The sequence below is a fragment of the Telopea speciosissima genome, chromosome 1 (genome assembly GCF_018873765.1).
Source record: "Telopea speciosissima isolate NSW1024214 ecotype Mountain lineage chromosome 1, Tspe_v1, whole genome shotgun sequence".
NCBI classification, from domain to species: domain Eukaryota; kingdom Viridiplantae; phylum Streptophyta; class Magnoliopsida; order Proteales; family Proteaceae; genus Telopea; species Telopea speciosissima.
Window position 1 is genome coordinate 1,254,463 of NC_057916.1, and position 24,001 is coordinate 1,278,463.

The 24,001-nt window shown below is 38.3% G+C and overlaps 1 protein-coding gene across 1 annotated transcript; it reads right to left on the reverse strand.

Annotated features, from left to right (window-relative positions):
* Positions 1-2,825: 2,825 nt before the first annotated feature.
* LOC122648953 (protein TONSOKU) lies at positions 2,826-24,001 on the reverse strand. Its single transcript, XM_043842283.1, has 21 exons — positions 23,924-24,001; positions 23,579-23,865; positions 22,215-23,015; positions 19,892-20,068; positions 19,580-19,671; positions 19,332-19,430; positions 9,335-9,810; positions 9,195-9,238; positions 8,793-9,062; positions 8,515-8,662; positions 7,562-7,681; positions 6,731-6,831; positions 6,445-6,568; positions 6,140-6,252; positions 5,554-5,665; positions 5,233-5,337; positions 5,068-5,134; positions 4,844-4,964; positions 4,561-4,734; positions 3,508-3,625; positions 2,826-3,421 (listed from the first exon to the last, which is right to left on the reverse strand). The coding sequence occupies exons 2-21, from the start codon at positions 23,849-23,851 to the stop codon at positions 2,880-2,882; spliced, it is 4,077 nt and encodes a 1,358-aa protein (XP_043698218.1). The 5' UTR covers positions 23,852-23,865; positions 23,924-24,001; the 3' UTR covers positions 2,826-2,879.

Sequence of the window (24,001 nt, forward strand, 5' to 3'; positions counted from 1 at the left end):
TCTCCATTTCCGTTCTGTGTTATGCATTTTTTTCTCCATCTCTTCCGATTTATCAACACATTGCAGTTGGTTTATCTTTTTTTCCTTTTGATTTTAGACCCCTCATGACTCTCATGAATCAAACGGTTCGAGAATGAAGTAAGGAAAAGCAGGGGAGAAGAGAAGATAACAGTTCACAGCCTCACACTTCAGACTTCACTTGACAGAGATAAGAATCTGGGCATAATAGATTGGCCTTACCAGAAGGGAGTAAATGAGTGCAATTCCCCCCATCACTCATTTTTCACCATTTATTGTGTTATAACATTCAGCTTTACCTGAATGAGTATGAAAGCTATAAGCATCCAGATCAATATATCAGCAACTCTGATCCTATTGAAGTAGAATGACCACTTAGCCTTGATTAGGAAAGAAACCGCTTCCCATTTCAGGACCACTGTCCCATCTGATGCCTGAAAACCACCCATGGATAGTATCTAACATGTCTATTTTCTCCAAATGTCAACCACCAATATCCTGTCTCTTGATCCTATCATGGAAAGAGGTGAAACAAAACTGTAAAACATAGGTTACTGAAGAGAAAAAATAGTAGCATTCTTACTCATCCAACTCATTTGATTACACCCAAGCAACAGAGATTTGAAAAATAGTATAACATAACAAGGATACTTTTTTCACTTGTTCTCATAGTTAACTGTCACTGTTTTTAATTAATCTTTTTACATTTGCCGTGCAAAGTAATGAAAAGACAAGTAGAGAAGAAAGAAACTTAAATTCACCTGGTAAAATACTGAGTATCATTTCATATTGGGGCCCTCCAAGAGTAGAAATTGGTTGCAAAATGGTCCCAAGAGGTGCTTCAGTGCTGATTTGTATGAAACCTGGGGAACAACATATTGAAACAACCTATTGACAGAGAAAATACGGGAAGACAAATAATAGTAATCTAGTTGTGAGAAGTAGGCTCATCCACTAATAAGAATATGAGAAATGTGAATTATGAAACTACGGTCTATTACATAAGTAATTGGGTGAAATTCTGATGTCAATATGGATTCATCTGAGAGAATGGAAGGAAAATAAACAAGAGTTACAATAACCTGTAGAAATGATTTAGGGTGAAGGTAGTGGCAGTGAATAGTAGAGCTGCTGCACTCTGGAGTCCACACTTTAATATGTGCTTTTGATCCTTATTTTTACCCCTCTTTGCAACTGATTGTACAAACTCTTTCGCTACTTCAACTCCAACATTCATACAAAAGGTTGTTTACAATGAAATGTGGATTCTATAGCATGTGCACAGATGAAAGAACACATAACCTAAAGAAATTTTACAGATAAACTACTTGAGCAAGTCTTTCCACATGGAAAGCAAGTTTGGGCTTACAATTTGTAAAATTATGATGCTAAATTATGATGCTTAGGTGACTGATCTTTGCAGCCATAGCCAATGTATATATAAGCATTGTAATTTCATATCCATGCTCAAGAGCTTTGGAGGTTGGGAGAAGTCTTGATCTCTTCAGGATAAAGGAATGCTATTAGGTTCTAGCTGTGGTCTGAATATTTTTAGCTCAAAGTCTTTTCAGTTCATATGTAATGAGAATAGGCTCATTGTGTTTCCTGTCGGGCTTATTTCATTATTGAAGAAGTCCTTTGGCACTTGGCAAAGGCAGTGACAAGCCTTTGATTTATTTGCTCTTCTTGAATAGGTAACCCAAGAGTTTGCTTTTTGTTTTTTCACTTCTGTAGAGAAACTGTAACTTTGCCGAAGGCATTCTCTGTTTATGGGGGAAAAAGTTAGGGAAGGTGGTCATCCTAGCTAGTTAAGTTATTTTCTTCTTTTTGGTTTCTGCTGACTCCCTCTCTCTCCCCTGCCCTTGTGTGTATGTGTGTGTGTCTGTGTGCAAGGTTGAATGATGTAAATTAGAATCTGCAGTCTCAGAGGAGCTTGGTGTCATTCATCCACAAGTTTTGATACTTGGGTTTAGCTGGATTGATAAACTTTATTTTTTGGGGGTGGGGGGGAGAAGGGTTTCTTATTTTGCTGTGAATTGATTTCAGGTTGTTATAGTTAGTAGATTGAGTTGCAGAAAAACATGATTTATGATTACCTTATATCAGTATGTAGATCGACAAACAAAATACAAAGGAAAGAAAACTGGGCTGGTGGAATTGGAGTATAATAATGATGGAAGAAAGAAGAAGAAAGGGGTTGCACTCAGTTTTGATGGGTCTTTAGCTCAAATTGGTTGAGCACTTGGAACATACTCATGTTCCAAGAGGATGGTGGTTCGAGTCCACCAAGGCCCTCTTAATTCAACTGTTCATAGCATAGTCAGTTATGCCACTAATCCACACAAAAACCCAATTTTAATGGCATCTTTAAAATTGGACATATTTTTATACTTACTTTGGTTATGTTAATGAGATATTTTAATTTTATGCTAAGATTGATAAGAGAAGGATTTTACAAGTATTTTTTTTGTATAATTGACAAGGAAATGGCATTATTGTAATTAACATCAAATAGAGAAGAACATGTTTTACCAAACACCATTTTTGTTCTGAACGGCGTTCTTGAGACCGTTACCAAATAGTCATTTTTTGTCTCAAAACACCGTTCTAAACGAAGAACGCCAAAGAACGTTTCTAGTCAAGAACGGGTATTCTTTGTTCAGACATTTACCAAACGTAGCCTTCGCTAGCAGTGCCATTTCGGGGGCACCCACCAGTTTCTAACAGAATACGGATGCCATATACACAATAATTTTTTTATATATATAAAATTTTCAGTAAGTACCTCATACTGACTCAATGCAAATGCAAATGAAAATGAAATTCGTCGGAGAATAAGGCAAATGCTTCTCCCAAATAAATCAATCCCTTCTACAGCAGTCCTTAACAAGACAACAATTCTTCCCTTCCACTGAGAAATGGATTGTTTCATTCTTAATGTGTCTAGAAGCTGAACCACTACATCTTGAACTTGACCATGCTGAATATAATGTTTCAGCAACTTCAACTGGGAACCCATTATTGCTAAGATCAAGTATTTGCAACTGCTTTGCCATACCAAGGGCCTTAGTGAGATCCTGAACGAATTCACAGTCTACGCATGGAGAATTTTTTGGACATGAGCTGGTGCAACTGTCATCACAACCAGATAAGATGGGATCTTGCCTAATAGGGCCATCTTCACTATCATCAATTTCAAGGTTATTGGAGTCCACCTTCACAGCGCATGAGCCCTGTTGAACAACTTCCTCAGGGGCAGATATCCTAACCGAAATATCAGCAAAGTTGAGACCTGGCTCTACAGATTTTGAGGTCCCTTGTGCTGTTACATCATATTCCAAAGTACTTGCTTTGTCCAAATCAGAATTTTCTGCAAGATTCAGCTCCTCTAGATAGTCATTCTCTGCACATGATAGTAAAGCTTTAGTAGGTTGAATTTGTTTTTAGCGGGCTTATAGAAAGTTGAACTATAGATTCATGGATTTTAACCTGCTAGTGCCTCAATTATTTGAAGAACTCCAACTAGGCCCAGATGACATTCGTTAAGGACCAAAACTTTCAGACAGCACTCAGGATTCGTGAGTAGTGACACCAAAGCATTAGCACCCTGTTTTCATGCTTCTAGTTAGGATACTCCAAAAGGAACTAATCAGACTTTTTTTTATTAAAATTAAATTTAAAAAAAAAAAAAGATCAGAAATATTGCAACTTGAGGACATAAGACATATTAATATTCAAGGTTTAAACTATCGTTATCGGGTATCGTATCGGAAGAGTGATTTAAGAGACGTATTGTATTGTATCGGAGAGACAAAGATACATTAAAGAAACATATGGAAATGCTCAAGAAATGTATAAAAATTCTTATGATATATGCAAAATACAATTTTTGAAGCATAAGACACTATAAACAAGTAATATGTAAAATATATCATGTATAAAAACTAGAACAAAGTATGATGAGACAAGTGCATTCAATTGATTATATATAAGGCTTCGTTTGGTTGCAAGGGAAATAATGGGAAGGGAAGGAAAATTTCCAAACTTAAAAAAGAAACTTTTGTAACATTACACCATGTGATTAAATCACTAACTCCAAATCATTCCATATTTGGTTATTAAATTTCAATTTATTTTGCAGCCAATTCCCTTTGGTTTAAAAAGTATAATAAAAATAACATGTAAAATGTATCATTACTAGATATGGTAAGAAATTAAGTAATTTATCGATTCACATGATTACAAAAGTTTCTTTTTTAGGTTTGAAAATTTTCCCTTCCCTTCTCTTTAATTTCCCTTGCAACCAAACGTAGCCTAAAGGATGTTCTTACATGTACTAATACCAAATTTTATTTAGGTATCGTATTAGTACTGTATCGTATTGGCAGATACAGAATGATACTTAAAACCTTGTTAATATTACTCTATTCTCCTTTTAAAGTATCTCAGTACCTTTATTCATTTTCTCAAGAAAAAACTGGAAGTATAGATCAAATACAACATCAAATGAATCATTTCACCTTCAAGAAAGGAATAACAAACCTCTGGCCCAGGAGAGTTTCCTCCAAGGTTCAGCTCAATGATACTAGAAACTGAAGTAAACCCTGCACAGAATCTGATAAAGTAATGAGATTGCAGTCCACAATATGATAGGTCAAGCTTCATCAACTCTTGTGATCCACTAAATAATGCTTCAGTTAACTGCAGTGCTCCTTCCTGCCATGTCATGAATATAGGGATAGATAAACAGAGAGGATTCTGTGGTATGAAGTCAAGAAAATCCACCAGGAAACTGAGAAGAATTAGAAATACAGAATTTACTCACAAATCCCATACTAGTAGCCCCAAGCATCAACCCTGACAAACATGAGGTTTTAGCAAGTTTGCAAAGGCTATCAACTGCAGACTTGCTTAGCTTTATGCCATTCAAATTCAATTCTGAAAACCTGAAACATGCATGTTCACTATAATGATGCTCACAGAAAGTCTCTTCCTAGAACAACCCCCAGCTAAGGAGAAAACATGAATTATGTATATAATGAGACTTACCTCTTCAGATCAGCAAGTTTAGCCAATAGATTAACCATAGCATTGCCGCAGATAGGGTTGTTATTTCCTGTCAAGAGATGTGGATTTGTATTCTCCATCAGGCACAGAATAAAAAGTGTAGCAAAACTAGTTTCATGGGTAAGTTCCAACAGACTTGAGGAGTACCTAAGGAAAATTGTGCCAATACAGATTCAGCATCCAGGGCATCAGCAACTTTCTGGATGGTTCTAGATGTAATACAACAGCGCTCTATATTCAAGCTATAAAGAGCTACAGAACAAAGAACATATATAAGCCAATGGAGTTTTGCTAAAGCCCAAGATGGCTCCACCATAACCTGAGAATGGTTTGATCTATGCAACATTAACATATAGACACAAACATGTATCATCAGATAACAGATTTATTAATGCCCATCCTTAGTATACTATAACCAGTATTTATTAGCAAGAACTAATAAGCTGAGTAGCAAGAAAAGTACCACACCTTTGCAATTTTTCAAGATGGTTGAAAGGTAGGATGCACAAGAATCCGTGAGACGGTTCCCTGAGATATTAAGTACTTCCAATCGAGCAAGCAGCACCGGACATTCGCAAATCTGTTGATTTCAAAAGGAAAAGAACAATTATGGAAGTTGTTAAAAGCACAGTATCTAGGGAATGTCAATTGTATTTATTGTGTTTGTGTACCTGGAGGAAATCTCATTCTCTATACAGAAATGCAAGTTTACTATAGCTTTACTTCTGCCACTGAATTAAGACTTTCATACCCTAACTGCCTAACCACATTGTGGTCTGTTTAGTTTTATGATGCAAAATTGCTCAGCCTTGAGATGTTATGCCTAGTTTTTGGTTTCCCTTGATAATAAACCATACAAGACCATATAGAAATTCCTGCAAGCCTCGCATGATCTCGTATCCATCTAAAGATTGTGATGTAAAAAACTGATATTTTTCTTTTTCTTTGTGCGTGTGTGTGTGTGTGGGGGGGGGGGGGGGGTTGGAGGAGGAAAGACATAATTAGCTTTCAAAATCAGAAAGTGAGATAGAGGTACAGAAAATATGTTAAAAACCTGGAACAAAGCAGTTGGACCAAATCGATTGCAGTGGAAGTCCAAAGTCAGGCCACCATATTTTTGGTCTGACAACATAAATATTTGCTTAAGTTTCTCCATTGTTTCGTTTCCTGGAAAAGAAAAGATGGATCGAGGGTGAGCATTACGGCCTTAAGATTTGACTGGTATCTAACAGAGCAAACACATTGAACACTAGTGTGAATGTTTGAGAAACATTTAAGCAATGACCAGGATATGTTATATACCTATAAAACAACAACAAAAAATTCAAAAAAAAAATTGTAAAATACTGAAATTCTAACCTAACAGGTTGTGAGAAAGATCTAACATAGCAATTGTCTTCTGTTCACGCAGAGCATCTATTAAGGGTGCCATTGTTAAATCTTGCATTTCACAGTCAGACACAATCACTTCATCGTCAGAAACCTAGGAAACAAAATAAACCACCCAAACTTCTGAGTTAATTTAAAATATCCTTAATGCATGAGATTTTATAAATTCTCTTGTAACAGTTATATCATATTATTGTAGAGCAAACCAAACGTAAAAGGATCTGCAAGTGAATTTGGATGTATGTGTTATGCCTACCTCCAAGTTGTATAGTTTCTTAAGCAACTTCATATTGGTTGCCTCAGACAACTTATTGCAACAATCAACGTACAACTTCATCAGACGTTTGTGAACCCATCCTGCAAAATTTTAAAAATAGGCAGAAGTATTAGTGTATTACACCTAGAACTGTTTTTGTATAACCAACGCTAGAGGTGCTTTTAACTCTCTCTCTCTCTTATGGGCGGGTACAGTTTTGTGCCAAGCTACTAGACATTACATCCAATCAGCTTGAAGGCAGGAAGGGTCAATCAAGTATTAGATACATTCTGACCCATTCTTGTACCTTTTGTCTATCTTCAAGCACTTTGTGCATGTGGTTTGTGTGTATGTGTGTGTGTGTGTGTGTGTGTGCACTGAACCCTAGTTAGGTTGATCAGCTGAGTATGGAATCATTTTAGCATCCCAAGAGAATGATAAAAAAATTTTGTTTTTGTGATCATAGTTGTCAAGGAGTCACCTAGACAACCACCTTGGCATCCAGGCGCCTTGACAACTAATGTTGCTTTGGTCGCCTAGATGCCGTGAAAAATGTGCGATTGTTCTTTCTCCATCACAAATCAACACCAGAAAAAAGGTATTTTATCAATATTATCAATACTGAACCAAAGTACACAGAAAAATTAAGATTTGTTTGCATGGAACAACAAATGCCTGAGGATTATACAAGCCACCACACAGCCAAGTTTTTAAACGATGAAAGGGCAATGTTACACAGAAAAGAATGGACTATGGAAGAAATAATAATGTCAATTCTAATTAGCAAGTATATACATTCTTTTCGAGAAAATTATGATGCTTAGCTCATACCATCAATAGCTACTTCAATCCAGCCTTTCCCCCATATATGATCCTTAAAATTTTCATCTGCATCTAAGGATTCCAGAATTTTACCACCATACTTCATATGCCGAATGACGGGCAGCAGTCCTGTAAAGGGAAAGAATTTTTAGGACAAAATTAACACTTAAAGAGAGAAAATGAATGCAAGGAGTAAAGGCATGCTTGAGTGCTACAACTAATATAACAGCCAGAGCTAGCTAGGCTAGCATACTACTCTGGCTCACTTCTGAAAGCGGACCTTGCTGCTGTTAAGCCAATAAACTATGCCTTAACAGCCTGCAAACTCCCATCCAAGACCCAGCAAATGGAACATAGAAGGCTTGAAAGCCAGAATAGTATGCTGAAGAGAACTGCTGACTAATGATTGTAGTGGCAGCTTTTTAGTCACACCAAGAATGCTAATACAGTGCTATCAATCATGTGAACCAAGTTACTTGTTCTAGCCAAGACACGATGATCAGGTTTCCACAATGCATCAAATAATATATATATACAGTAATTGTTTTGACTCTCCAACTTATTGATAAATTCGCCAGATGAAAACTCCGAAACTAAAATGAAAGAGCTCCCTCTTCTCTCCAACTTTCAGACACATTTCGATCAAAGAAGGGCTGATTGAACTTTAGCACAAAAAATTTATACTTTTCCTATCACTCCAGCTGATTCTTTACAATTACTCTTGATTTGATATTCTCTCCCTGATTCTAGATCTCTATTCTATTCTATCTGTGGATGGGTCTATATTTATATCTTTTTACTTTATAGTTGGAAATTAGAATCTTCTTCCCGTGTTTCTTAAGTTATTTAATAATTTTACAGTGACTCCAAAATGCCTTTCTCAATTCTCTTAACCTAGTCAATCCTTGAAACATTTGGGTAATCTCAGAGCCAATAACAAGATTTGAGTTCAACAGAACTACCTCTTGCCCTTTTCTTTTCAGGGAGTTGCAAATAGTACAAGCATGCCACTTCTACCTTCAAACACTCAATACTTGGCACATTACCCTCTGTCCATGAATGTGCATCCACATGTACCATGTGGCCATCAATTTTAAATACAATATGTTGCTGCAATTAGCAAATAGAGGCACACTGGGTTAGCAAAATCCTATAAGTAATGCACAAAATTTCAAGGAACAACCTGTATTCAAATAGTCAGACATTTAATGGAACCTATTTAGAGATTAGAAATACTAACACCATATCCATCATTAGAACCATGTATATGGAGATCAGCACCACTTTGTTTTTGTAGCAGGTTATCAGGATCATGATAATCAGTTTTAGAACTGCTCACAGCGATATTTGAAACATCAGCCACATCCTCAGCATTCAAAGATCTTAAGCCTGTGCTGTTTAGAGCAACTACTTCAGGGCTCTGTAATTTGTCGGAACAAGTGCTTGCATCGAGATTAACAGGAATGCAGACACTAAGTACATCCTTGGAAGGAATAAGCCGTGAGAAATCCTGCCCAACCGTGAGTTTTTAAAAGAATCAGACAATTGACCAACTCCAACAACACACGGCAGCAGAAAGAAGGGTGGAGTAGGAAGGAAACAAATCTGAGAACCTGGTTGACAGTTATGTTGTACATGTTACCTGAAAGTCCCTAACAGAACCATTCAGTGCATCAGTCTCTTTAGCTGCAGGAAATAAGAATCAGTTTGATTTACAGGTGAAAATAAAAATGCCAAATGATAGAAGTAATAAATATCAATTCAATAAAGAACAGAACCTACAGTTATTAGAAGTAGCCACATCTTCAACTGGGCAATTGTTATCTCTTCTTCTTGAGTACTGTATCTTATCGTGTTCATCACTTTCATCATCAGAGAGAACTACACGGACACGTTTACGACCAACTACTGGCTCCTGACTACCAATGGATCTAATCAAACCTTTGGGCAAAGCTTCAATCGGCTCCATAGAAACACTAGCCCTTTTCAGTTCAGCTGTATTCATTCTGGGCAAATTCTTAGTGGACCGAAGAAGTGAAATTAGAGGTACATCATCATTGAACTCCTCAACTATGGTAACTGGTTTAGATCTCTTAGAAGTAGATTCGGTAATTTTTGGTGAAAGGCATGCATTGGACCTGGCATCTATTAAACCATCATCCCCTTCTGTTTCTGTCTCAGAGCAGCAGTCCCCCTCCATATTTTGCTCTTCACTTTTGGTTGTGTTTTTCAAATTGTCAATTTCGAGTTGTAACCTCCTGAACAAAAGCATATTTACTTTCAGAAACCTAGATCACATAATAGTCAAACAGTTTAGGTGAGGCACTCAAGCAATACGTAGGCATTTTAGTCCCACAAGGCATGCTGTGGATAGACCATGACTATTAAAGTTTTATATTATATATAAATGATTGAATAGTAAAATCAAGTAATAGAGATAAATGCCTTATATGATTTTACTATGCCTAAAATTTGGATGAAAGATCATTCAGTTTTTCAGTGATCTGGATTTTTATTTTGGCAGTGGGGTGTTGAGAGTTACTTCTTCACTCCCAACTTAAGAGCAAGTTCGGTGGCTGGTTTTGTTTGACCATTTCAGTGGTCAAATGACTATATTTTAACCCAAAACTTCAGGGAGACCCTAATTAAGCATCTCTACACATAATGGAACCTTTAGATTGTTAAAAAACACAATCAAAATGCTAGTTTGGTTTCTTACCCTAAGTTTGTAGTGTATGGCGTACCACGTACCTTAGCTGTATACTTCTCAAATATAACCTATGCTACACACAATTTAGTACTATAACACAAAATTCAAAGAGAACAACTAAATTATGCTTTACAATTTACAAATGAAGAAAAATCATTTAATATTATTAAATGTCAAAATGTAACAACTTACAAGTACACATACAAGTGTACAACTGTTACAACTATAAGTGTACAACTGTCAACCAAGGTGAAACTCAAAAGACTCCTACAAAGCCATTCCTCCTACTCTATGTCAATACCACATAGAGTTTTGGACAGGTTCAAAAGATGAGGAAATTGTTGCTGCCAACAAAACCATTCCTCCCACTCTATCACAAAAGAAGGCCATGTCATGCTATGTCTGAAGAGACGCTCAAAGTCCATCACAACAGCCTGATAGGTCTCATCATCAACATACTCTAGGATCCCAATCTTGGATATAGATCACCGGGTCGAGAAGATGATGCAAATGTGGATCCTACTATAGTGGTAGACCGGGCTGATATGGTTGTTGAGGGACTGGGAATGAGAAGATGTTATCCACAAAAGATGACACACCTTGTGACTTATCATCATGAGCAGTGGGGAATGATGAAGTGGCAAACTGATCAAACCCACCATACCCAACACTGGATGTCTTTGTGGAAAATGATGATGCTGGCCACTGTCCCGACTGTCCATACCTACCAAATCCACTACTCCCCTCCAGACTGAGGCCTCCACGTATGCCAGACAAGGAAGAAACATCTATCTCCATGTCAATGCCTCCATGCTTCTCATTTGGCATGAACCTACAGCACGGGCTTTTGGAATAACTTGCATTGTGACTCTGTAAGGGCATGTGCACCATGTTCGGCATCTTATGTAGCATGACCAAATTGAGTCTCAAGTGAATCAAATAGGCTCTAGCTCTCGCTCTACCTCTGCTTGGTCGCACTCCTCTCAAAGGCTCAAAAATCCATCGCCACCACCACCAGCATCGTCTCCACTACAGGCGGCACGTGTGCTAGTATGGAAATTAGAATGCAACCACTCTACAACCTCGCCGGGTTAGGACTCAAAAGGTCAAGGTGTCAGTGTCAACTTGACCATCTCGAGAAGCCATGAACTCATTAACATCGACACCCCTATGACTAGCAATTTCGGGGTCTAGCCTACCACTGAATCCATCATGGGGTCACCCCAATCCCTCACCCACTTGTATAGGGGATCCTCCTCATCTAACTCCAGCTCGGAGAAGTTAAGCTCGATTGGGTCTTTGTTATTGTCCATGTCAATGCATGTGTGTTGCATCTTCAATCTTATATTGTAGTGCCGATTCACCAACTACTCTTATGACACTATCGGTTCCGCCACTTGGAGTGGATGAGTAAAAATGCACTCCAATTACGATTGCATTCGAAGGCGGAACACGTCTGGGAGAGCACCTTAATTATTATGTTTCTCATGTTAGGTGCATCTTTCCCATATAACACCCACCATTCACCTACATTAGAATATTCTTGGCAAGTAATTGTATTTGGGTACATACTTATATGAATTGAACTAATAAACTAAGTTAACGGGCCTACCAGGAGTGGTATTTTTCGATCGGACTTTGCGGTTGCATAGTCGAAAGTCCTAAGTGCAACCTTAAAGATCTTCATCTATGTCCATTTCAAACATTGATAAGCCAACATCAGTCTGCTAATGGAAGTAATTGCATTGATTATAAACACTTAAGAAACTACAAGTTCACCTCACTATTGTAGGCCAACTGCACATCTGGGTTGGGCTCCAGCTTGGCCACCACATCTTGAACTGCATCTATCAATTCTTGATTTATCCCAAGTCTGTGCATGTATTGGTACTTGGGATTGAGATAATATGCTGGAAATGATATAAAGAACTTGGCAATGCTTATGAAGTTGTAAATCGAAAGTAATTTGGCTTGGGTAATATAAACTATAAAGGAAAAACTAACCAGCCTTATGCAATGAATGCATAAGTTGCCAATCCCAGTGATCTTGGACTATCTGAATATAGCTCGTACATTGTTGCCATGTGATTCTTCATCATCTTTACTACAGCATACAAGTGTGATACGGTAAGCTTCTTCTTAGAGTCGACCACCCTCAATACCTTTACCACTGGCTCAAGGAATATCTTCTTCAGGTCATGCCAGAACTGCTCACTAGATATGGTCGACTGGGCTGCTCTACATCTTGGAGAACCCCGCTTCCTCTAACTAACCCACTCCTTGGAAGCAAACATAGATTTGAGTCCAACCTTCTTTGATTCAAAGCTCTTCAAGGCAATGCAGTTGATGGTGAATTGAGTAATGCCCAGCCTAACCGAATCCCCACCACACTTGGTCCTCAACATCTATAGAGCATGTCAATGGGTGTATAGAAATGCAGTCACTTGTCTTGCCTCTCGACCACACTTCGTACCAAGGTCTTCTTTCCCATGTCCTTCAGTATAACGTCAATGAGGTGGGCTGCACGTGGGGTCCACAACAGGAGGTATCAATTGTTGTTCATCAGCCTCTCCCCCGCCTTCTTGAAGTTACTACTATTGTTCGTCATCACTTGGACAATGTTTTCTATCCCAACCTCTTAGACCAACTCCTTCAACAAATTAATAATATATTTTGCATCCTTCTTTTCCTTGGATGCATCAACATAACTTAGCGAATATAGTCTACCATTATAGTATACCATGAAGTTGATGATGGACTATCTAGTAGGTCCAATCCAACCATCACACATGACAGTGACACCATAGTTTAATCATGTCCCCTTAATATGTACACCTCTAGCTCTTTTCTTCTAGCTAGGGCAAGTGAACATTCATCAGCTCGTGAGCAATGGACCCCTTCACTCCTTCCCCATCCTTCCCTACAGTATCATATTCTAATACCACAGTAGCATGTGCTAAGATACTGTGGTAAAAGAATAAATCCACCTTACCTTTCCAATCAGACCACACATGCTTCAAATTTCTCTTTCTACTGCCCTGAGTCCTAAAAAGTACAGGCTCCAGCTCAAGTGTGTTAACAAAAATCCTCATTTATTGGGGTTGGGGTGGGGCTCCCCTTATACTCTTGTGCTTCCGAAATGGCAACTCTATCTGCTTCTGTTTATTCCTACCCTGTGCAGAAAAACCACTACCACTAGCCTCTGTTGCAACTGACAAGAAGAGCCAACTCCTCCCCTGAACTCTGACTCTATCCCCCTCTTACATGTGTAACCGGGCTTTCTGCCCTAGCAGGCCGTATCTGTCTCGACTCTGCGTCAGTCTCCACATCAACAGGTATATAGTCCTGATGACTATCAAAATCAGTCATTAGTCATCCAGTACTCATGCTTCTCCTTGTCTATCTAGCACTGCCTCGTCAAACTCTTCCTTTGCCCTTTGCTTATCTAACCCCTTCTTTATTCCACAATTTATGAGGGCAGCCATGGCCTTCTACACCTCAAGAGGGACCTTAGTGCATTTGGCTACATCCCTACATCCACCTACTAAATGCCACTTCAGTTTACTTCCACTATCTTCTTCCCACAGTAGTAACATTGTGACTCCTTATCAATATTAATGGGTACACCATGCGTCCATGGTGTCTCCCTCATCTTCTCCCTGAGCAACCATGATGTACTCTTCTTACATTATTGCAGCAAAAAAGTGCCACAGTAGTAATTTTTCTACATCAATTAAAAATCCTATGACATACAACAAATCTATTTTCTACTTTATACTTAAAAACAAATTTTTTAAATTAACAATAATACCCTAACTAATAAAAATTTAAGTATAGAACAATACACTAATCACTATTTTGAGTTGAAAAGATAAAAATAATACTTTCAGAATTTTTCATTCCAAAATTTATCATAAATTTTTGTGTAAATAATTTTTAATTTATGAAAATTAAAAATAATTATTTTCAGGTAGGAAAAAAGCAACACTGTAAGGTCGTAGATCTGCCAATAGTGTCTAACGTATATAAAATTGAGCCCAACCACTAAATATTTACCCTATTTTTTGTAAAAAAATAATAATAATAATAATTTTAGGGAAAAATGATATACCTCCCAATTTCCTTGCTCAAATGCAGCACATCGTCCTTGAAGATATGTTATAACAGTCTCCAACACATTATTCCTCCAAGATTTGCAAGTGATTTGGTCAAAAAACTCAAAAACTGGGGTTTTTTGTCGAATAGAGAACCATTCGGTCAAAACTATCAAAATGGATCAGAACGATAACCCATATCGTACAAAGTTTGGCTTTTATATAAAGTCATTGTAATGTTTCGCCGGTACGAAACGAAACCCAACATGATACGAGATTTTGGCTGATCGAAATCTTGCATTCCTACAGAGTCACAGGCGATTTTGTTTCAACCAAGATCAAAAACAAAAAATTTTGCAAGATTTTGGTGGTTTCATCCAAAATCTTGAACATTGCTTAAGAGATAAATAAATTAATGAAATAGTTTCCCCCTCTTCTATTCAAAATGCAAAACAACCAGGTGATCAACAAATTGGATAGAAATGAGAGAACCAAGTAATGACCAGCCCATGATATAGGATACAATGACTTTACTTGATGCAAAACAATCGATGGAAGATGATCTGCTAGTGGTGTGTTAGATTGATGGAAGAAAAGGAGAAGACGGAGAAGAAAGAAGAGAACTAGAAAACTCAACCGTTTGTTGGGGGGGGGGGGGAGAGAGAGAGAGAGAGAGAGCGTGAGACAACAACCTCTACTCAAAATAAGCTAAACTACCTCTTAGTCCATTCATTCAATCGTGGGGGAGGCTATGCCTCTTACAATGTATTTATAACAGAGTGACAGTTTAAAAAGGAAACCCAAAAAAAAACTAATGTAGTCCTAGATAGGTAGGAGACCTACTAGGAGCCAAACAACCGGATCAAATAACAAAAGGGGCTGCTGGTTCGAATGGACAGCACTAAGATTTAGGTCAATTCCTAGGGTTTGGGTTGGATATTGGGAAAGGGGTTTATAGGGTATTAATGGGCAGGTCTAGGGGGTCAATATGGTATAAAAAGGTTAGGGTTTGGATGAGTTTTGAAATTCTGCAATTCTGGACAGAATTGAGTTGCAGGTTTTGGGCTTTAATGGAGTTAGGATTTATGGGATTCAAACCAAGAATAAAGGGGATCAATTGGGGGAAAGGATTAGAGGATTAGAAGAAGAATTTTGGCATCAAACTTACTGGAGATTCCCCTGGCAGCAAGCTTCGACAGTGGTGAAGGATAAAGCCACTTTCGAATTTGAAGAAGATCCTCCCAGTCGTCACGGCGTAAGGAGTCAACCGGATTCCACCAGTCCGTTTCCACCTTGATAGAACCACAAGGATGCACACTCACAAGGAGCACAGGAGCAGCAACAATGGCAGCTAACAAGCAAAAGCTTTTTTCATTAATCAAATTCGTGTACAATGCTGGCCTCCCTTACAAACTTATATAGAAGACTCAAAAATAGACTTAGACACTAAAAAGGAATGGTCTAATCCTATCCCTAACCTATTAGGTAATTTAAATTGACTAGGAAACTAAAATACTAAAGGAAATAGACTCAAAACATGGCTGGACTGATAGAGTCCTAATCCAGCCCAACTTACATCACATGACCACTTAAGTTGTCACATGACCATTTAACCAAGTCACATGATCACTTAAATTGAACCAATTGGATGCAACCAATTTGAACCGGTTCAATTAGAAAACATAAAAATAAACTAACTATTGGGCTAATCCCGTATGCAACCTATGTACCCCTAGTTTAGGCTCATTAAAGTGGCCTAATACATAGAAAACCCTTGGGAACAAAGGCCCAACATGTATATAACCCAACCCTAGGCCTATTTCTAAAGAAATAAGCCAATATCTATGATGAACCTGCATCAAAAACTAATTTGGAAATTCCATGGTATGGACTGTTGGAGGAGTCCCTTGCCGACTCACTAATTGAATCATAAAGAAATAAAAGACTAACCAACTAATGCTCTCTCCCTTTCAGCCATAGGCTATAAAGGAGTCTTAAGTTGACTTAAATATGTTAGAATATTTGGGCCAGAATACCGTAGGGGTATTCTGCACCTTTCATACTTGTGTTTTTCCCTTTCTTTTTCCTGGTTCATACTATATTGGCTATGTAAGGGCATATATGTCCAGGTAATTCTGGTTCTTATTATTATAAATAAAGAGCTTAGGGAATCATATCGATTCACTTAAGCATTATTCACAAAGCTGTTTTGTTAACATGGCATCAGAGCCACAATTTCTCTGACCTGTTTTCAAAACCCCCCACCCTCCCATCGTTTTTCCTTCCCTTTCCCTTCTCTTGATATTTTTTTTCTCTCCCCTTTCTCCTTGCTTCTTCTCCCTCTCTAAGGGCAGCACTGCAGAGGTGATCAGATGATCTAGTTGCTGCCCTATTCCCACCTCTTTTTTTCCTTTTTCAATGTACTAAATTCTGCTTGATAGCTGCTGGTTCTCTCCTTGCGATATTTAGAGTTTCCAGATTTTGAAGATCAGGCCACGATAATTATTGGGACTGATTTTCTCTCTGTTGGAGACTCTTCTGCGACATTCAATTGCTGCTATCAAGTACACCACAGGTGCTGAAGACCCCTTCTCCCAATCGATCTCTTACTTTCAGGGTTTTTTTCCAAAAACCCTGTGCATTATCGATATTTGGGATTGGGCTGCTGTTTCTTTCGGGTTTTTTTTCTTCATCAAGGACATTATCTGCAGATTCTTGGATAGATTCCCTCAGGCTTCTACTGCAACAATTTTTTTTTGTTCCACTCCCCACATCGATCTCTAATTTTTGGGTTTCTTCCAAAACCCTGACACCATCAATCTTTAGGGAAGGCTTCTCTATTGCTGCTGATTTTTTGGGAGGTGTGTTTCCCATCACAAAGGGGCACTCAGCTTTGCTTTCAGCCCTTAGCTTGGCTTCTTTGTTGGGTTTATCTACCCAACAGCCCTTCTCTGCACTATGGGTGTTTGTGGTCAAGCAGAAGGCAGATGGTATAATGGATCAGTACAAGGCACATCTGGTTGCTAAAGGCTTCACTCAGACATATGGCATTGACTACCAGGAGACTTTCGCACCAGTAGCAAAACTCAATACTATAAGGGTATTGCTATCCTGTGCCGTGAACCTTGGATGGGATCTTCAGCAGTTGGATGTGAAGAATGCCTTCCTCCATGGTGAACTGAAGGAAGAAGTATATATGGAAATTCTTTAAGGATTTTCAAGTCATGCTACCAAGGGTAAGGTGTGTAAACTGCGTGCCCGCTATGGCTTAAAGCAGTCACCTAGAGCTTGGTTCAGTAGATTTCACAAGGCTATGCTTTCAGTGGGATACCAGCAAAGCAATGCTGATCATACCTTGTTCATCAAACGAGTGGGTGATAAGGTAACTCTCCACATAGTCTATGTTGATGATATTGTAGTAACCAGCAATGATGGTGATGAGATCAAAAGGTTGAAGCTGTTTCTTGGCCGTGAGTTTGAAATCAAGGATCTGGGGACTCTAAAATATTTTTTAGGGATAGAGGTTGCTCGCTCTTCAAAGGGCATATTTCTGTCTCAAAGAAAATATGTCCTGGATCTACTGTCTGAAACAGGGCTGCTAGGGTGCCATCCTTCAGACAGTCCCATAGAAGCTACGACAAGACTCAAGGAGAAAGAAGGCACACCAATTGACAAAGGTCGTTATCAGAGATTGGTGGGCAAACTTATCTACCTCTCTCATACTCGACCAGACATTGCCATTGCAGTTAGTATGGTCAGCCAGTTTATGCATGACCCTCATTCCTCTCATATGGAGGTAGTCCTTCGCATTTTACAATATTTGAAGTCTGCTCCGGGACAAGGAATACTTTTATCTCCCAATGGTCATCTGAAGGTTGAAGCGTACACTGACGCAGATTGGGCTGGTTCAAGTGATAGGAAATCTATCTCTGGATATTGCTCTTTTGTAGGTGGAAACCTTGTCACCTGGAGTAGTAAAAAACAGAATGTGGTGGCAAGATCCAGTGCTGAGGCAGAATTCCGTGCGATGACTCATGGTATCTGTGAATTGTTGTGGCTTAAGGGGTTGTTGCAAGACATTGGGGTTGCTGTCCAACTTCCAACGATGTTATATTGTCACAATAAGGCTGCTATTAGCATCGCTCATAATTCTGTCCAGCATGACCGAACTAAACATGTGGAGGTGGACAGACATTTCATCAAGGAGAAACTTGAAGCTGGGCTAATCTGTGTTCCCTATGTGAAGTCTACTGATCAACTAGCTGATGTGTTCACGAAGGGGCTGAGTGGCAAAGTGTTTCATCCTGTTTTAGCCAAGTTGGGCATGTGTGATATTTTTGCACCAACTTGAGGGGGAGTGTTAGAATATATGGGCCAGAATACTGTAGGGGTATTCTGGACCTTTCATACTTGTGTTTTTCCCTTTCTTTTTCCTGGTTCATACTATGTCGGCTATGTAAGGGCATTTTTGTCCATGTAATTCTGGTTATTATTATTATAAATAAAGAGCTTAGGGAATCATATCGATTCACTTAAGCATTATTCACAAAGCTGTTTTGTTAACAAAATATTAAAACTGAATTAAGACAACTTAATTGCATAAGGAAACCGAAGAAATAAAGATGTTAAATAACTCCCACAACTCTAAGTATTTAGCGAGAGAGGAGCTCTATAACCAAAACTATAAACTCCCTCAATGGCGCCACAAGTTGTGTGAGGATAAAATTCCTACCTAACTCTAAAAGACTATCTTATGTATCTAGCCTATTTACAATACAACCAAGATACAAAAATACAAATCAAAGGTCCAAAACATAGGATCAAGCTACATCCAATGGTGATGATCATGTTACTGCAGTATTACTTCAATGCAATCAACAATGTCAAGGCTAGAAAAGTTGGTTGACTAATCATTGTCAAGATAGAAACTTTAACACACTGCTGAAGAAGTAAGCTAGCATGAACCAAGAATTACCTGGCCTCTTCAATATTGTCAAATCTGATCATGTGGCTGTAATGCATATTCTCTAAAGCTTGAATCTGGACAGAAGGCAGATTTGCTTGAACTGCAATTCTGTAATATATGGCAGAATGCATGAGCAAAAAGCAATTTAACATTGGAAAGCCATTATTGTAAACAAAAATCTTTTACTTCAATGCCCATAACCCTGTCCATTACAAGTCAAAATTGAATAGAATTAATGATTTAAAAGAGAGAATTGCCTGTAGCCCTCCTCAAACACCTTTTGTGCTCCAGTCCAATCCCCGCCAGAGTCCAGGACAGCTCCAATATTAATTTTTGCTAATGCTTGCCCCTGAAATTAATACTATGTCGGAATGAATATCAATCACAAATAGAGCCTATCAGTGGAATCAATGACCATGTATATGTAGAACAGTCCAACCTATATTTGAGAGTCGAAGCAAATCAAAATAAAAGTTTTTCTTTCAAATTCCATCATCATCAATTTTGGATTCTGCAAAATCAAATAAAATGTTTCTTGACAAGTTTCAGAACTTCACATACACATTTACCTCCAAGTTTCCAATGGATTGGTAGGCATCCAAGCTCTTCATGTACCATTTAAGGGCTTTGTTAAAGTTCCTGAGCTTCTGGTATGATTCTCCAATGGCTAGGAAGGAATCACCCAACTTTTCTTTGTCGCAGATTTCACCTGCTACTCTTTTCTTTCTTTTGGAAAATTCACGATGCTAGTACACCAAATATCGCAATAAGAAACAGCAACACTTTAAAGTTTAATCCCAATAAGAACAAAAGATTAGCATTCTGAGACTTTTTGTCCACCATAAATTCCACATGCATCCACATTTGCCAAACATAAAGAAACTAAATTTTGATATCTGAACAGATTTTGATCATGATGCAAGTAATTTACAGTGATTTCAGCTTTAATTTAACATCCTGGATACTCCTGTAATTTTTCTATGGTTTTGATTGTTTTCAACCAAAATATTTTGATTGCAGTCGGTATCAAATACAAAATTTTGGTTATTTCAACTGAATTTAATTGAAATTATGAACAACCCCAAACGCCAAAGCTTGGTTTGACTTCGGAGGCAAGAACAACATAGGATGTAAGGCATGGTGAATGTGATAGTGTGGAGGGAAACCAAATCTCTGGTATTAAAGTATACTAATACAGAATAATAAGTTCAAAATAGAGACGCAGTGCACAATTAAAGCAGAATCAGAATTTAAATGGAAATCAAGAAAACCCATTTCAGCACAGAGCTTAAGACCATCCCTTAAGGCTCTAAATTCTGCAATGGAGTTAGTGCACTCCCCATAAAAGTTAGCGAAGGCAGCCAGGACCTTTCCTCTTCCATCTCTAATAATTCCTCCCCCTCCACCCACTCCGGGGTTACCTCTACACACTCCATCCACATTGAGTTTTACAGCAGTGAAAGGGGGGGGGGGCACCAATAAACTGCTAGAGGAGGTTTGAAACAAAGTGAAATTGGAGCAACATTAAAAATTTAGAGGACAAGTTTATCTCTAAAAGAAGTTAATCTTTTAGAAGAGCCAACAAAAGGGATTTCTTTCACCCAATTTTTCACCACTTCCACAATGACGCTAGCAGGTCTTGGTCTCCCTTCCTGCCTTCTGTTGTTCCTTTCTTTCCACAATTCCCAAAAAATGAGAAACGGAATCAACCCCATGATTTTTCCACATATGCCTTTCCCCTTGGCATGCTCATGCCAAAAATAACATACGACTCCTAAGCTCCGACTAGTGATGGTATTTTTACTACAAAAACTGCTTGGAATGAAATCAAAGTTTCTTCGGCAACTAAGCCATTTGCAAAATGGCTCTAGAACCGATCTCTTCCTCCTAAGATCGGATTCTTTTCTTGGCAGCTCATGTGTGGCGACATCCCAACCGATGAATCGTTGAAAGGTTTGGGCGTTCCCTTGGTTTCCAAATGCCTTTGTTGTGCTGTGTCAGCATGTGAGTCGACTTCCCATTGCTTGGTGGAGGGAATGACAGTGTCTAAGGTTTGGAAATACTTCTTCATATATGTATATATATATATATATATATTAGATGAGTAAAATATATACCTCGAACCTTGATGTGGTTGCAGATGTTAGAATCTAACACAGAAACCAGCTGTGAAACTTGGACAAACCCCAAAAAATAGGATTGGGGATTTAGGTATAAAAAAATGGTTTTTTTATTTCAAAAATTCTATGGAAGGATCAGAAAAATGTAGTATGTAAATATTTATGTTAATCTGTATTCTCCTTGTAAATTATGTCTAGTTAGCACGATCAATTTATTTACCTATTCGTGTACAGCAGCATAGTAATTATTTCATATAAATATGCTTGAGTTGTAGTTCTAGTAGAGAAGTGTACCATACCACATGTCCATCAGTCCTAGTAGTAGTAGTAGTAGCAGTACAGTACTGCAGTAGTACTAGAGAAGTGTAGTAGTACTAAGCATGTCCATCAGTCCGCAAAGTGTCTGTGTCAGTGAGTTACATGCATCAAAACATTATCATCATCACATGCCTGACAGGGACAGTGTAGTTTAGAGTGTTGTCATTATTACTTAGTTATTGGTACCTGCTTGTTAAGATGATTTAATGAGCTGTAGTTTACTAAACATGTACATGTTTTATGTATTTCTATATGCAATGGGTACCATTTCTTTACCACTAGAGTAATACCAAAATGGCTAAAAACGCTTGTATGTTATTCATAATTTTAAATTCTTACCCCTAAAGGGAACAAAATGCCTGAAAAAACCCTTTATGAATTATGATCATACATTTGAGGTTTGAGGAAACATTACAGGACAAAATATGCAGAGAGATGAGCAGAACAAACTTACTTTCAGCCATGCCAAGATGATGCTGGCCTTCTCAATGAGACGGTCCAGGCATGCATTCTGATCTAACAGACACTTTCTCTCACTCGGTGTGCCTCTGGCAGTGGTCATGGTTCTTGAAAGCTTCTTGAGATTTTGTTCTTCACTCTTCATATCATCCATTACTGTAATTGCTTCTTTTACAGTTTTAATGTTCTGACTGATCTGCTCAACCAAAGCATCCTCATCTTCCATGGATTCTGCTTTCCTAAGCGCCTTCTGATAGCACATAGTTGCTTCTGAATATTTCTGAACTCGGTAATGCAATTCACCGAGGTTTATGAACCCTTTTGCCTCTCCTTGATGATGATCAATTCTCTGACAGATTATTATGTCCTTCTCAATATGCTCTCGAGCTTTATCCCACATTCTTAGCTCCGTATAAAGGCCTCCAAGGTTGTGATGAAGCCTGCTGCGTGCATCATCATCTTCAGCCACCTCTTCTTCATTGCAGATCTTCAATCCCTCAAGAAGAATTTTTTCAGCTTCTTCAAAGTTTTCAAAATCCATTTCAAGCATGCCAAGGTTATTGTGGGCATCAATGTATTCTTTGAGGAAGGATGAAGAGTTCTTAGATGATGGGTGTTCCTTGAGCATCCGAGCAAATTTCATGGCTGCTGTGAAATACTTTTTAGCATTCCGACGAGAGTAAATGTCATCCTCAGATTTTAAAAACATTTCATAGTATGTCCGACCAAGTTGGGTGCTGGCTCTTTGCTGCTCAACGAGGTCATCAATGTCCTTGGCAAGCTCCAAATGCTTTTTCTGGGATCCAGAACCATGAAAGTAAATCTCAAACTCTACTTAAAGAAACATGATAATAAATACTATAGAAAAGGTGGAGAAGTTCTGGTAGTTGATGGATTAAAAATGAATCATTACCATATATAATTATATAAAAGGGAGGAGAGAAGGAAAGGATAGTGACAGTATAGAGCTTTCTTGATGCTAAAACTATTGAAAAACATGTAAGAAAGAATTGTGAGTGAAAGAAGGGCAAATGAATGATAGCGATTGAAAGAAGAAGAGAAAACCCCAAACCTAAATTGAAATTAAATCAGAGAAAATTGGAGTCTAAAAGAAAATATAAATGGGCAGCAAAGAGATTAGGGCTCTAAAAGAGACGACCAATAGTACCGAAAGTACTTATCGGCATATAGCTTAAATGAATCAGAAACAAAGTTGGTGAAGCGAAAACCTAGAAACTGGAAAGAATTTTCACAAAAGCATTCAATATATGAGAATTCACTGAATTCAAATTTAAGCAAGATAAAACTGAACTAGATGAACTACAGGGAAATAGTGATGGAATGATATCAAAATGTTACCTGGTAGAGCAGAGCGTCTTCGAATTGTTCGAGTCGGAGATAAACTTCGCCAAGGGACTGACAGGTGGGAAGAAGCTGTTTCTCGGGGAGAAACTTTACGGAGATTTCGTAATCAATGCGTAGCCATTTGAGAGCTTCAACGTATTCTCCTTTTTTCTTCAAAATATCTCCGATAGTGTTCGCCCATCTGGCCTCCTCCTGGCGATTGCCCTCTGCGGAAGCATGTTTGTAAGCTCTCTTCGCTTGATTTAGTTGAACATCGTCTCTGGCCATTTACTTACTACTGTGTACAAGATTCAGATTATTTCGGAGTCGGGGTAATATAAACAGATCTGGGTTTGCGGCCTCAAACCTCTGGTTTGTATCTGCTCTGAGGAATTTTTGTTCTTCACTTGGAGCTTCAAAGCTAATTGAAGTATTCAA